Source organism: Labrus mixtus, chromosome 13 (genome assembly GCF_963584025.1).
Source record: "Labrus mixtus chromosome 13, fLabMix1.1, whole genome shotgun sequence".
NCBI lineage: Eukaryota > Metazoa > Chordata > Actinopteri > Labriformes > Labridae > Labrus > Labrus mixtus.
In genome coordinates this window covers 6,537,063-6,549,566 of record NC_083624.1, presented here as the reverse complement: position 1 = coordinate 6,549,566, position 12,504 = coordinate 6,537,063, and the positions used below count along the sequence as shown (strand labels likewise).

Here is a 12,504-nt window from a genome sequence, read left to right as displayed (position 1 = left end):
GTGTCTTTTATACAACAGTAATTGAAGTCTGTAACAAAGAAATGCACGCTTAACGGGACAAAAGCCTACTTGTAGATTTGTTAACAGTAAGGGCATTAAAAATCTTTTGAAGCGTGCCTAATCCAAACAAAGGTATTTGCAGAATGCTTCAGTGTTTTCTCGCCTTTCAAACTTTTAAAAGTTTTAATCAGAGTCCGTTTAGGACTGAGAGCAGAAGAACTGAAGCTGTTGTGAAGGCATCATGTGACCTTGGTTTCTTTAGAAGTCATGTTTTTTTTTATAAACATATTTTTATTGAATTTCACATTTATCAGGACATGCACAATATATGTAAGATAAGATAAGAGAATCCTTTATTTATCTCACAATGGGGACATTTACATTGTTACAGCAGCAAAGAGCAAAGATTGCAGACAAATCTATATATATGCATGTAACAAAAGTATGACATAAAACAACCCTCCCAAAATAGAACATGTGGCAGTATCTCGATAACACAAGAATAATAAAAGTAATTTGTACAATACAAATAAAAAAATAAATAAGTGACATAATAAACATAAACAGTCACATTTGACACATATTTCTCGCACTAGTAACAGTTCACATTCATGCTTTCAGTACTTTGTCCAAGTCAGCATTTTTAACAAATTCTGAAGCTTTCTTCCTGACTATATATGTAAATTTTTCAAGAGCCAGACTTGCTGATAATTCTTTTAACCAACGTCCAAGAGAGGAACTACATACATTTTTCCAACAGAGCGCAATTGAACGCCTCGCCTGTAATAAACATAGGTCCTTTAGAAGTCATATTTACACCGGGATTCAGTAATGACTTTCTGCATTTTGCATTTCACATGATCGTTTCTCATCCGTGTCTTCTAGTCTTTTTTTCTACCAACTGGAGCCCGGCTGCTCCCCGCACACCTGCGGTCTTTAATTGACTGATTGATCGTGCTGTCTGTGAGCCAGACCACCTGCAGCAAACACCACATCGACTGGTGCTGAAATGCCACAGAGTTACAAAAAACACAAACTAGACCACAAAGTGGTTTAGCGATCAGATGTCCCCGGCAGAGGATGGACTCTGGGATGAATGATACGTTATTAGTTTGAACAGCATGAATGTTGAATGGTGGAAGAGATGAAAACCTTCCCCGCACTCTGAAGAAAGCAGTGAGTCACCGCGCTGTTTTCCCTCGAGCTACGGTAATAGAGCGAGGATGAAGAAGAGAGTGCGTTTCCTCGGCTCAGGAGTCAAAGTTTAACCGTCTCCTCTCTCTCTGTTTGCTCAGGACAGAGCGAGCAGGAGTGGGAATGTGTGCTGTGTGTACTCAGGGAGGGCTTTGTGAGGACACCACGCCCCGCCTGCTGCAGCACACAGTTTAAACTCTGAGAATGTGCACAACAACTCAGAGTGTTGATCTCTCGATGAGGAACTATAATGTTATTGAGGCTTTCTAAATGTTAGTTTCACTTTATATATGTTGTTGACCAAGTATGGCATGGCTGCCAGAATTTAATGTGATGCTGTAACCTGACATTTATTAGTATATCACACACCTACTTACTAATATAACTAATATATGAACTTCCAAACTCCATGTGATCTGCAGAGTCCCTCTGCACCTTTAAGAAAAAGCTAAAGACCCAGCTCTTTCATGAATACCTACTAACTTAATGATGATGGTCTCCATATTATTGATGATGATGATGGTAATGACGATGGTTTTTGTTTGATAACGACGACTTATAAGATGGTTTCTATACTGATTAGAGCTCTCAAGAACTGCCCTCAATGTTGTGCTTTGCCTCTGGTCACTTCCTGTCAGCACCTGTGTGTCCAATCAGACTCAAAGCTGATCGTTTGCTCTTACTGACATTGTTCCCTTTTTTTCTAGATCCTCGCTTGTGTTGTTCTTACTCTCTGATATACGTCGCTTTGGATAAAGTGAATTGTAGAATAAGATAGCTGTGTTGTCTAAATGTTGCAGGAACATTTAGGTCTATGACTGTAGCTCTGTGTCAGTGTTTGTTGTGTGAGGAGAACTGTCAGTTTTAGTTAGAAATAGTCAGAAAAGTTCTACCTCACTGTCTCTGGGCATGGCAGGGCAAGACTTAGAGATCTCAGCAACTCTTGGATGGTTTACAGTGAAATGTTGGACGGACATTTGTGGCAGCTGCGGCTCAGTGGTGAGAGTTGGTCAACTCACAATCTGAAACACTGGCATCGAATCCTACTGCAGTCCACATGTCGAGGTGTCCTTGGACCAGTCAAACCCTCACATAGCTCCTTGGCATCAACATTAGTGTGTGAATGTGTTTGAATGGGGGTTACACTGAAGGGCAGTTTACATAGCATTGTTTTGCAAACTGAAGTATGATCGTGAACATGGTTAATCAGCATGCTAGCTGTCAATGTGAGCCATTTAGGTTGATGATGTTAGCATGTAACTGTACGGGTACGTTTTGCTCCAAGTGAAGTCATAAAAACTTGGTTAACTACGGCTATATTAAGCAGTGTGAATCGTGTCACGATTGGTTGAAGAAACAAAGGAGGTGGACCCAATTGCAGATACAAAAAAAACCTCTGAAAATCTACAAAATAAGAAACCGAATCATGACAAATCGTTTTAATGCAAAGGTATCTATAAAACATACATCCGACCGATGTGGGATTTTTTGGGCCGATACAATATCTATATTAGGGAGATACCGATATATCGGCCGATATCCATCTTAGATCTATCTTTGATCTGTAGAAATAGATATAAATATTTTTTGATCCCTCAAATGCAGTTTTCAAACACTTGCGGAAAAGATATATTTACGAAGACAACATGGTCACTGAACTGGAAAGTGACTGAGCATGAACGTGCATCACCGCTCGACACTCTGGAGGGTGATCATGCGCGTCTTAATCCATACAGCGCCCTCTGCTGGTGACAGTCAGAAAGAGAACTGCTAGTGTAATATAGTGCTACTTAAATGAAATGCGATTTGACTGGTGAATAAATCTAATCACATGGTCGCATATCGGAGATAAAAATGAGCCGATACCGATATTAGCTTCATTTGCTAATATTGGCTCTAAAAACAACATAACTTAATATATTGAATACACACCTCACGTTTAATGCGTTGGTCACAATGCAGCTGCAGTTCATCTTAATATGCCAAAATCACTGATGTGCTTTGTGTTGCAAATGAAGCTGAGGCGATGTCTGCCGGTTCATTAGTGCTAATTCATGTAAAGTGAAGGGAAGAGGCGAGAGAAGAAAGGGTGAGGATGAAAGAGACAGTGATGAATAAGGACTGAAGGAGGCTGGTGTGGCCTTATGCAGATCCCTCCACTCCATTCAATTCTCATTTCCCAACATCATTTTCCGTGAGCACTGGCAGATTTCTTCCCTTTAGTTTCTCATCTTTAGGAAACCTGCTGAAAAAAACCTATTTCTGTGCAAACCATTTTTTTTTTACACATCAGTTCACTTGATCTGGTTCAGCAGTTAGTTTGATGACAGTGTGTGTGTGTGTGTGTGTGCACTTATCTAACAGGGATTTAAGGTGTCAGTTCACATTCACCAACAGGGGACCTCGGCAACCCAGCGACCTAGGTGTGTACGTGTTCAGTCTTAAAGGCTTAATATGTGATTTTTCACACTTAAATATGTAAATCAAGTATCTCCTCTGAAAATAACTCTGTGAGTCATGACTGTCTACAATGGGTGTAACACTCGAGTCCCACTGTCTGTGATGTTTTCAGAGTTTTCAGAGTCCTATCTTCAGTTTGTTTACATCGTCCGGACGGCCGGCTGACTCCTCCCCTCGTGTATAAAAGTTGTTTAATTGAGGGACTAGAGAAAAGAAGAATAACATACTGTACTCACTGCTTAACTGTGTTTCTAGATCACGCTCATTTCAGGTAAATTTACATGCAGTGTGAAGATACGAGCATAATAAAGATCGCTAGCATTAGCATGCTAACACAACAATGCAGCGCAAGTTGTTTTGGTTTCATGCTGGTGCTCAAGGGCGACATCTGCTGGATCAAAAAATCACACATAAAGCCTCTAAGTGTTTGTGTGTTCAGTGTGTGTGTTCAGTGTGTGTTCAGAGTGTGTGTCCCTTTATTGCATTCTAAACTCAGAATTTCTCCGAGCAGCCGTGGCATCAGGAGATCTCAGAGCCACTTAACATTTAAATAGCACGGCCAGTAGTGACATTTTCACTGCTTTACCCTGTCCCTTTGTATCAAGGCAGCCATAGCTCATGTTGTTCAATCCCTATCTTCCTACAGTCCTTATGTCATTGTCTTTTAAGAAGATATTCTTCTCAGACAAGAGACAACATGAGAGTCTACAGCTATACACCTTATAACTATCATTTAGTATTTGCCTACTTGCTCATACCTCTGTATATATATATTTATTTCTCGTTTACTGCACATAGTTCTGTTTACATCTGTTTACATCTGTTAGTCCGATCACTGTCCACTTATATCTACTCTTTTTATATTTTGTATTTTAAGTTTAAGCTTTAAGTTGTATTTAAATTGACACTTTATATTTTAGGTTTAAAATGTTTCGTTCTACCTGCACTGTTGTTCATTTACTGCTCTGTGTGCTTTTGAATTGCCCCCCGGGGACAAATAAAGTTTTTTGAATTTGAATACCAGCAGCTCTGTAAGGTTTTCTAATTGGCCACTACTTCTGCTTTCAGCTTGATGCTAATATGATGATCTGGATGCTTGATAAAAAAAAAAAAGTAGACAATAGTTGTCCTGGATATTTCACTTAAATACAAAACTGTCAACTTCATGGCTAAATACAGTCAGGGAAACTCCAACTAGCTGCATCATCTTCACTTCATCAGCAGAATAATTGTATTGTTTGAAACAGTGTTGGACCGACAGACTTACATTGCCTTACCCCTATGACTTCACTCTTTGAACAAAAAGCACTTTATAACTGAATGTTATCTGTCTGTGTGCACCGACATGCAGGTGTCCAGATAATTAGAACAAGTATGTGAAGAGAGGAGAGGTAGAGCTCGGCTAATAGAAGTTGAGAAATGTGGGTGTCGTTCTCTGAATGTCAGGCTTGCAGCCTAATTGGGAGGTCGTTAAGCTGTTGCCGAGCTGTCAAATATATCCACCAATTATTAGTGCCCTCCCCCTTGTTACCCCTAAAAATCATTTTTCATATTGTAATTAATGCTTCTTACACTAGCGAAAGATAAGCATAGATTTTGTTAAATGGCAGACATCTCTAAATATTTCTTTCCCTTGTGTCTGTTTTGACTCCATGCAGGTTTCCTGAGTCAGGTCCTAATTATCTGCAGCCCCCCCCCCCCCCCCCCCCAACTAACAGAAGATCGCAGAAGGGGACACTGGAGGGACCCCGGTAAGTTCAAACAGAGCAGAGATAATAATAATAATAATAATAGCTTTATTTATATACCACCTTTAAAAAGAAATGTTTACAAATACAGCAACACGACAACAGAACAGAGATCAACAGAGAGGGCAAAATTGTAAAAATGCAAATAACAGGAATAATATAGATTCAACAGGCAGGTATGGAGAGGCAGTTCAGTACAATGAAGGACAACTAGTTTAAAATCAACCAGGAGAGAACAAAATGAAAATTGATGGAGAGTGGGACGACATCACATCACAGGCTGTAAACACAGAATGGAGATAAAAAGAAGGGATAAACAGGACATTGGTTCAGAGTGGCAATACAGTCTGAAGGAAAGCTCGAAGTAATCACAATATGCTCGGGTTTATATACACATGCTTCACAGAAAAACCTTCATGCCTATATAAGGATTGCAGATACAGGCGCAGTCAAATATCAAATACATTTCATCACACATTTTAACACGCCGCACAACAGTAATGTCAAGGAAACTTCAAGTCTGAGTATCTTTGATATTTAGCTATTTGTGAGAAACCGTCATCCTCGGGTAAAGACAAAACAGGAATATTACGTATTAAATGATTGTAGCATTTCTCAAGCGAGCTGTGAGTAAAATGTGTCCTCGACAGTAAACAGAATTATTCCATTACAGTAGGAATATAAAAAGACTAAGAGCAGTAAAGTGAAGACAGGATGGGATACATTTAAAGGCTAACACATTTAAAGAAGAGAAAGATAAAAAGGTTAAAAGCAATAAAATGAATAAAAGGAAGGGATGCATCTAACTAATAAAGTTAGACGTCTGATAAAAGACAGAGCATTACTCGAAGAACAGCTTACGTCCTCTGTGTGCAGCGTCTTTGCTTGACTGATTTATTTTATTTGCTAAGTGTAGACTGAGGGACCAATGGAGGAGATCGGGGAGGATCTGAACCTCTCCTTTCTGCTGGAACATGAACGAGAGATGATCCTGAAGGTGCTGCAGAAAGACGAGAAACTGAGGAAACGAGAGGAGAAGAGGATACGGTGAGGACTTCAGCGTCACCGTTTAATCTTGCATTTCTCTGTTTGTTTTGGTTTCTTCTCATCCCGTAATGTGTTCTTTTTTTCTGTCCTGCAGGAAGTTGAAGAATGAGCTGCTGGAGATCAAACGGAAAGGCTCGTGTCGACCGCACGAGCTGGGGGAGCGGCAGTGCGCTCGCTGCCTGAAGAACTTGGGACTGATTTTCGACCGCGGTGATCTGTGCGACGAGTGTCAGATGCGCGTGTGCAGCGAGTGCCGCGTTAAGGCTCCCACATCTCGGAATTGGAAATGCAACGTCTGTGCCAAGATCTCGTAAGTGTGATTGCCAGCGGGGACCAAAAACTCGAAATGGACTCCATATGGTTTGGATTAGAGGGTTTATGATACCACGTCTGTCCCTGTTTGTCTTTTTTTATTTTTTTGTTTTTATTTAACCTTTATTTATCCAGGTAAATAACCCATTGAGATCAGGATCTCTTTCACACGGGTGACCTGGCCAAGAGGGCAACATTACATGATAAAGAGACAGTTTACAAACACAATAATTTAAGAGATTTTATCTATGTGCATTAACAATATTTATTAACAATGTGCAAAATTGATTTACAGATAAAGTGCAGAATCTTGATCACAGATTACAATTCAGAAACACTTCAGGCACTGTCCGATTGTCTCGCGTTTTTTTTTATCTTTTAAGACCGAGGCCAAAGGCTTCAAGCGAAATGAGATTCGCCATTTTCAAGTCATTTTGGAGAAAGTTCCATGCATGTTTGTTTGTCTTTGTGGAGCTGAGGGGGTTTCAAAGCTGTGATCTTTTAGATGACTCACCCAAAATAATAAACTAAAAACCCAACAAAACAACCCATATGAGACCAAGTTTTTATATCAAAGACAGCAGAAAACCGAAAACTGTAAGAACTACTGTACTACTTTTTTATTTGTTTTTTTTAAACTCAGTTTTTATTGAATCTTTACGTGTTATACAGCACAGAAAAAGAAGGAAAAAAAGCACAGACTTACACACACAAAACAAAACAAAACAGGCCAATTACATCAAAACAGAAGGAGTCAGGTTGAGGAGTTAGTTCATTCCAGTTTGTACCCGTTCCTCCAGTGCATTCTTTCGTAAGGTCAATCTGTACTGTACTACTTTGAATTCACCGTTTTCAGGGTCTTGTTTTAATGCATGCAGGTTGCAGGTGCTTAATGGAGCATCGTGTTTGCCCAGCTTTGTTTTAATACAAGAAAACACACATTTGGCATTTATTTTGGATTTAAGAGGCTGATTACCTCCAGGGAAAACAATGATAGCATATTTATTATTATTAATAATAACAATGCATTAGTTTTATATAGCGCTTTCCTGAAAACTAAAAGGAGTTAGTGGTTGTAGGCAGTGATGATGAAGAGGTGAAGGAGGGGAGTGTGGGGGAGTCTCGGATGTTTTTTTGGGGGTGAGTTCCAGAGGGTGGGAGCAGCAATGGAGAAAGCCCTGTCTCCCCAGGACTGATAGTTTCTCCTGCAAGGGGGTGGGGGGGGGGCAGGAGGTTTGCATCCGCAGACCGGAGAGTGCCGGTGGAGGAGCTCAGACAGGTAGGGGGGAGCCACTTCTGCCCTATTCTAAATAAACACACTATGCTCCATAAGATATTGTTTTCTGTTTTTAAAACTTTTTTCAACTTTCTTCTTAAAGAAAGTCTCGCTCCAACACCTACGCATGGAGCCCGCTGGTACAGAATGAAACACAAAAAGACACGGCAGTCTAGGAGGAAAATAACAACACTACAGGCATGTTGTAGCATTGAGCTCCCAGTTATATGTGAATGTTGTTTGTTGCAGGGAGCTGAAGGTGGTAACAGGAGAATGGTTCCTTGAGGAGCGGTCCAAGCGCTTTGAGCAGGAAGTGGCGTGCAGCGATGTGATCAAACACACGATCATTAGCAGCCCTATTAGTGAGTTACACTCTGTTAAGCTTGTTATGTAAACCAAGTTAGTTGAAAACAGTCTTAATGGGTTCCTTTTGTTTTCTTCCGTCACAAGTTTTTTCAAAAAAGTCGACAGAAAACCTGTCGGCCGCATCAGAATCAGACCGAGCCGACACTCCTAAATCCAAGAGAACTGGAGTGCTCAGGAAAGGGTAAGTACAGTTTACGAAGCCGCTCAATCAATCAAAAAAGGATACTTAAAGAAACACCATGAAAAACCACAAATGGAAAGAAAATGTCATTGGTTTAAGACTTGAGTTCAGTACATGACGTTAAAAAGGTCAAGTGGATGATCATCCGATTTATCAGAAACCATAAATCTTTTGAAAATACATTTAGTAAAGCAACAGAGCAGTAATTGGATTGTGCTCTCTAACATCACTCCTCATCCTAATTCACTCTATTGTCTCCTGAAGGCATCACAGTGAGTCACACAAAAAAAAAAGCCATTTAGGCAAAACGCCTCTAATAAAATGAAGAAATTAGGATACTTTAATGTGCTTTAACAGGGCGGCTACAGAACACCCTCTGACTTTAAATAATTTCTTTCGACATTGGAATGACTGTGCAACATTAGAAACTGTCTCCGGCATCTTGTGCTTAAATGAATTATGTTGAACCACTCAGAGAGCGAATAGATTACATATTTTACATCTTCATCAGTGTTGTCAGAACTCAATATGATGAACACACGTGGAGGTGTTTCAGCCGGAGAAAAGTTGGTGACAAACTGACCGACGTTTTTCATGAAAGTGACAAAAAGACAAAAAACTCTAATCTTATGATTGCAATAAAATAATAAACAGGGCTTCCATCCCTAACTACGGTGTGTTTTCTCGATGGGTTTTAACCTGTTGACTTAAGTGACACAGTGTTAGGGTTTTGTAATAATACTTAATATCGCTGTTGTGTGTGTGTGTGTGTGTGTCTGTGTGTAGAAGGAAGATGGATAAAAAAGGCGCCCGATCAACCTTAAAGCCAGAGAATGGAGTCGACAGTCCGAGTTCTAAATCCCTGTCAGATGGAGATGCTCAGAGCCTACTCAGTGTTCGCTCGTCTACCACTCTACATACAAACAGGTGAATAGATTGATTCCCGTTCTCAGCACTGTCGAGGTATTGTATTAGTATCTACAGAGTTTATTTCAGTTTGAAAAGTAAGGAATTACAGGCTTCAAGGATGACTGAAGAAAACATGCAATAAAAATATTTAAAATTATATGAAATTCACAGTAAAAAAAAAAAAAAAATCTCAATCACATTATTTTTATCAAATTACTTAATGTTGGTGGAAGAAATCTAATTTTTCCAGGATTTTAGGGGTGGAGGGGTGGGACATTGCTAGACTTGAATTAACAGTATTTATTAGAATAGAATATAATTACTTTATTGATCCAAAACTGGGAAATATTGGAATTATTATTATATATTGTTATTATTATTATTATTATTGATTAAAGACAAATTGTTACCAGTGTTTAACTAGTTTTGTTCTGGTTTTCAGGGGCGGTGCGTTGGCCTTGGAGTCCTCAGGATTGCCCACGGTCCCTAACAACCTGCGATCCCAGCCTGCTGACCGATCCCAAACTTCCAACGACAACCGGAGGGTCAGGGTCAGCAACTCATTCACAAAACAAAAAAATCAGAGTAACACACTTGGGGGGGGGGAAACAATTATAATTTCATATATTTGTATTATTTAAGTAGCTTTTGGCGTGTGAATTTTGTGTTTGCACACAGCCTGATGGAGCGGAGAGTGTGACCAGTTTACACTCCAGTGACAGCACACCTGAGAAAAAAGCACCGGCGTACTACAGGAAGTCTCCAGGCGCCCCGACCATTTCTGTGTCCAAGGCTTCGGTGTCATCAGGTACCTCTGACTGCTACAACCCACACTTTGGCTTTGCAATATTTTGTTTTTGCTCCACATTGAGGCAAACAGACTCATGCTCTTGTCTCTATAACCCTTTTCACACATACAGAAATCTCCTGAAAAACTCCAGAGATTAGTCTACCCGGAGGTTCTTTGTGTGAACGCAAACAGACGCATTTTTCCCGCAGACTTTACCCGGAGTTTCTCCTCCAGACCTCTAGTATTTTATCAGCAGAAAATCCGAGTGAGCTGATGTCTGAACGCGGCAGCATATACTCCGGAGATTTCACCTCGAGCCAATAGAAAGAGAATGACGTTTATACAGTGACTGTCTAAAGTGTCTGCACGCGACCTCTACGATCTCCGTGCTCTAATTAAACGTCTGCATTCTGTTTTCTGTTCGTCAGTATGTTCTTCTCCTCTCTTTTGTGGATGTTGTCATTCCATTGGATTACACATAGCATTGATATAAAGACAAATATTCTCATTATAACGTCGTGTAGCGGACTCTGTTGCTTCGGCTGCTACTTCTGCGTTGTTTATTTACGTCACGTCTCACCTCAGGAAATCCCCCGCCGCCGCCCGCCCCCCCCCCCCCCCCCCCCCCTCTGACATTGATAGTCTCCAGCTGTGAGGAGCATATGTGAACGACTAGGTCAGGAGAATCTCCGGAGAAGTCCTCCTGTAAATATCTAGATATTATCCTGAGAGCAGATGTGAAAACGGCTTTAGTTTTCACAGTAAACATTTCCATATCTGAGTCACAGTTTGAAGATGTGTTGGCGGCAGTAGTATCCTGTCAAGGACAGTTGAACCAAGGTCGTGCTGAAGACACTCATCTGCCCTCACACTGAGGGTGCGTTCGAATTGTCCCTCCTATCTCCTTTCACTATCCACTTCACCTTAACCCCGCGAAAACGTCATGAGGTCAAGGAAAGATGTTAGGAGAATTCATAAAGGACTTAGGGAAAGGCGATCTCGTTGCTCTGACAATCCGACCGCATTTTCCACTAGGCGATGTCATTCAATGAGACGGGGCGGCGGCGGTTAATGACGTGAGTCCGCCGTGTTGAAACTACAATGTTCAGAAAATGGACTACAAAAAACGCATCTAAAAAACTTTCCCCTGTGCCTTCTTACCGGTGAAATAATCCTGATTACCACAATGCTGGAATTTAAATAAAAGAAATATAGACTACCAGGCTACAAGTAACAAAAGTGAAACCATCAGCTCAGAAATCAACATCAAAATAAACATGAAATTAATTGTTACATTTATGTAAGATATAACCTACACATGATGTTTTAAACATACAAATGTACAACTGCACAAAGCATTCTTAAGTGAATTAAATATGTTGAATAAAACATCATCTGAGCCCCTTTACGATCATCGTTAATGTTCGTGAACGGTCGGATGCGCGACTCGCTTTAAATGTTGCGGCCGCAAGGAATTGTGGGGCGTCATATCTCACCTCCTTTCCTAAAGGATGGTCCAGTGTATCCTAAAGGAGGTTATAAAGGAAGCATTGACCCACCTTTCCTTAACTTTAAGAGAATTCGAACGGCTCTTATCATGGCCGCCTCTTAAATGCTTCCGGGGTTAAAGGTGAAGTGGAGCGTGAAAGGAGATAGGAGGGACAATCCGAACGCACCCTGACACTGTGGAGTACCTCGTAAAAGACAAAATGACTCCTCCTGTCGTGAGCAGATTTCACGTCTGCAAATCACATCCCAGTTGCTGTTCGCTTCTGTTCTTTTTTCTGTTTGACCTCTTTTGTATTTTAAGTGTAATAACACCCACTTTGTCTGTCCCCGTGTTAGACCTTTTATCCTCACTACTAACAGCTGTTCAGAAGCGTGTCAAGATTTAAAATTGCTTCATTTAGTGTCGTTAGCTTGAAGAGAACTGCCGAGTCAAGATGTCGACTCATGCCCACAGATTTGTCCGACTGTATTAAGCCATTTGACTTTTGCATTGTATTACCATTTTATGCACAGATTTTTAAGAGTCTAATAGTCTGTATGACTTTATTCATAGACCTGTGTCTGAGTAAGGTCTTCAGATCGCCAGAGCGGTGATGCTCACTTTTTTAAAAATCTCAGACATAGATAGATAGATAGATAGATAGATAGATAGGAACTTTATTAATCCCTTGGGAAGATTCCCTCAGGAACAGGAACACAAGTTATATACAAA

The 12,504-nt window shown here is 40.5% G+C and overlaps 1 protein-coding gene across 8 annotated transcripts in view; it reads left to right on the top strand.

Moving 5' to 3' along the window:
- Positions 1-12,504, top strand: part of sytl5 (synaptotagmin-like 5) — a 48,612-nt gene that overhangs the window by 16,366 nt on the left and 19,742 nt on the right. For 4 of the 8 annotated variants that reach the window (XM_061053409.1, XM_061053402.1, XM_061053403.1 and 1 more), the window contains 8 exons: positions 5,313-5,405; positions 6,319-6,449; positions 6,544-6,759; positions 8,287-8,399; positions 8,488-8,584; positions 9,371-9,511; positions 9,936-10,044; positions 10,172-10,301. In XM_061053409.1, the coding sequence (XP_060909392.1) occupies positions 6,331-6,449; positions 6,544-6,759; positions 8,287-8,399; positions 8,488-8,584; positions 9,371-9,511; positions 9,936-10,044; positions 10,172-10,301 (925 nt within the window). In that variant the 5' untranslated portion in view covers positions 5,313-5,405; positions 6,319-6,330. Of the gene's footprint in view, positions 1-5,312; positions 5,406-6,313; positions 6,450-6,543; positions 6,760-8,286; positions 8,400-8,487; positions 8,585-9,370; positions 9,512-9,935; positions 10,045-10,171; positions 10,302-12,504 lie in introns of all 8 variants that reach the window. The other 4 variants (XM_061053404.1, XM_061053405.1, XM_061053407.1 and 1 more) reach the window with 2 other exon arrangements.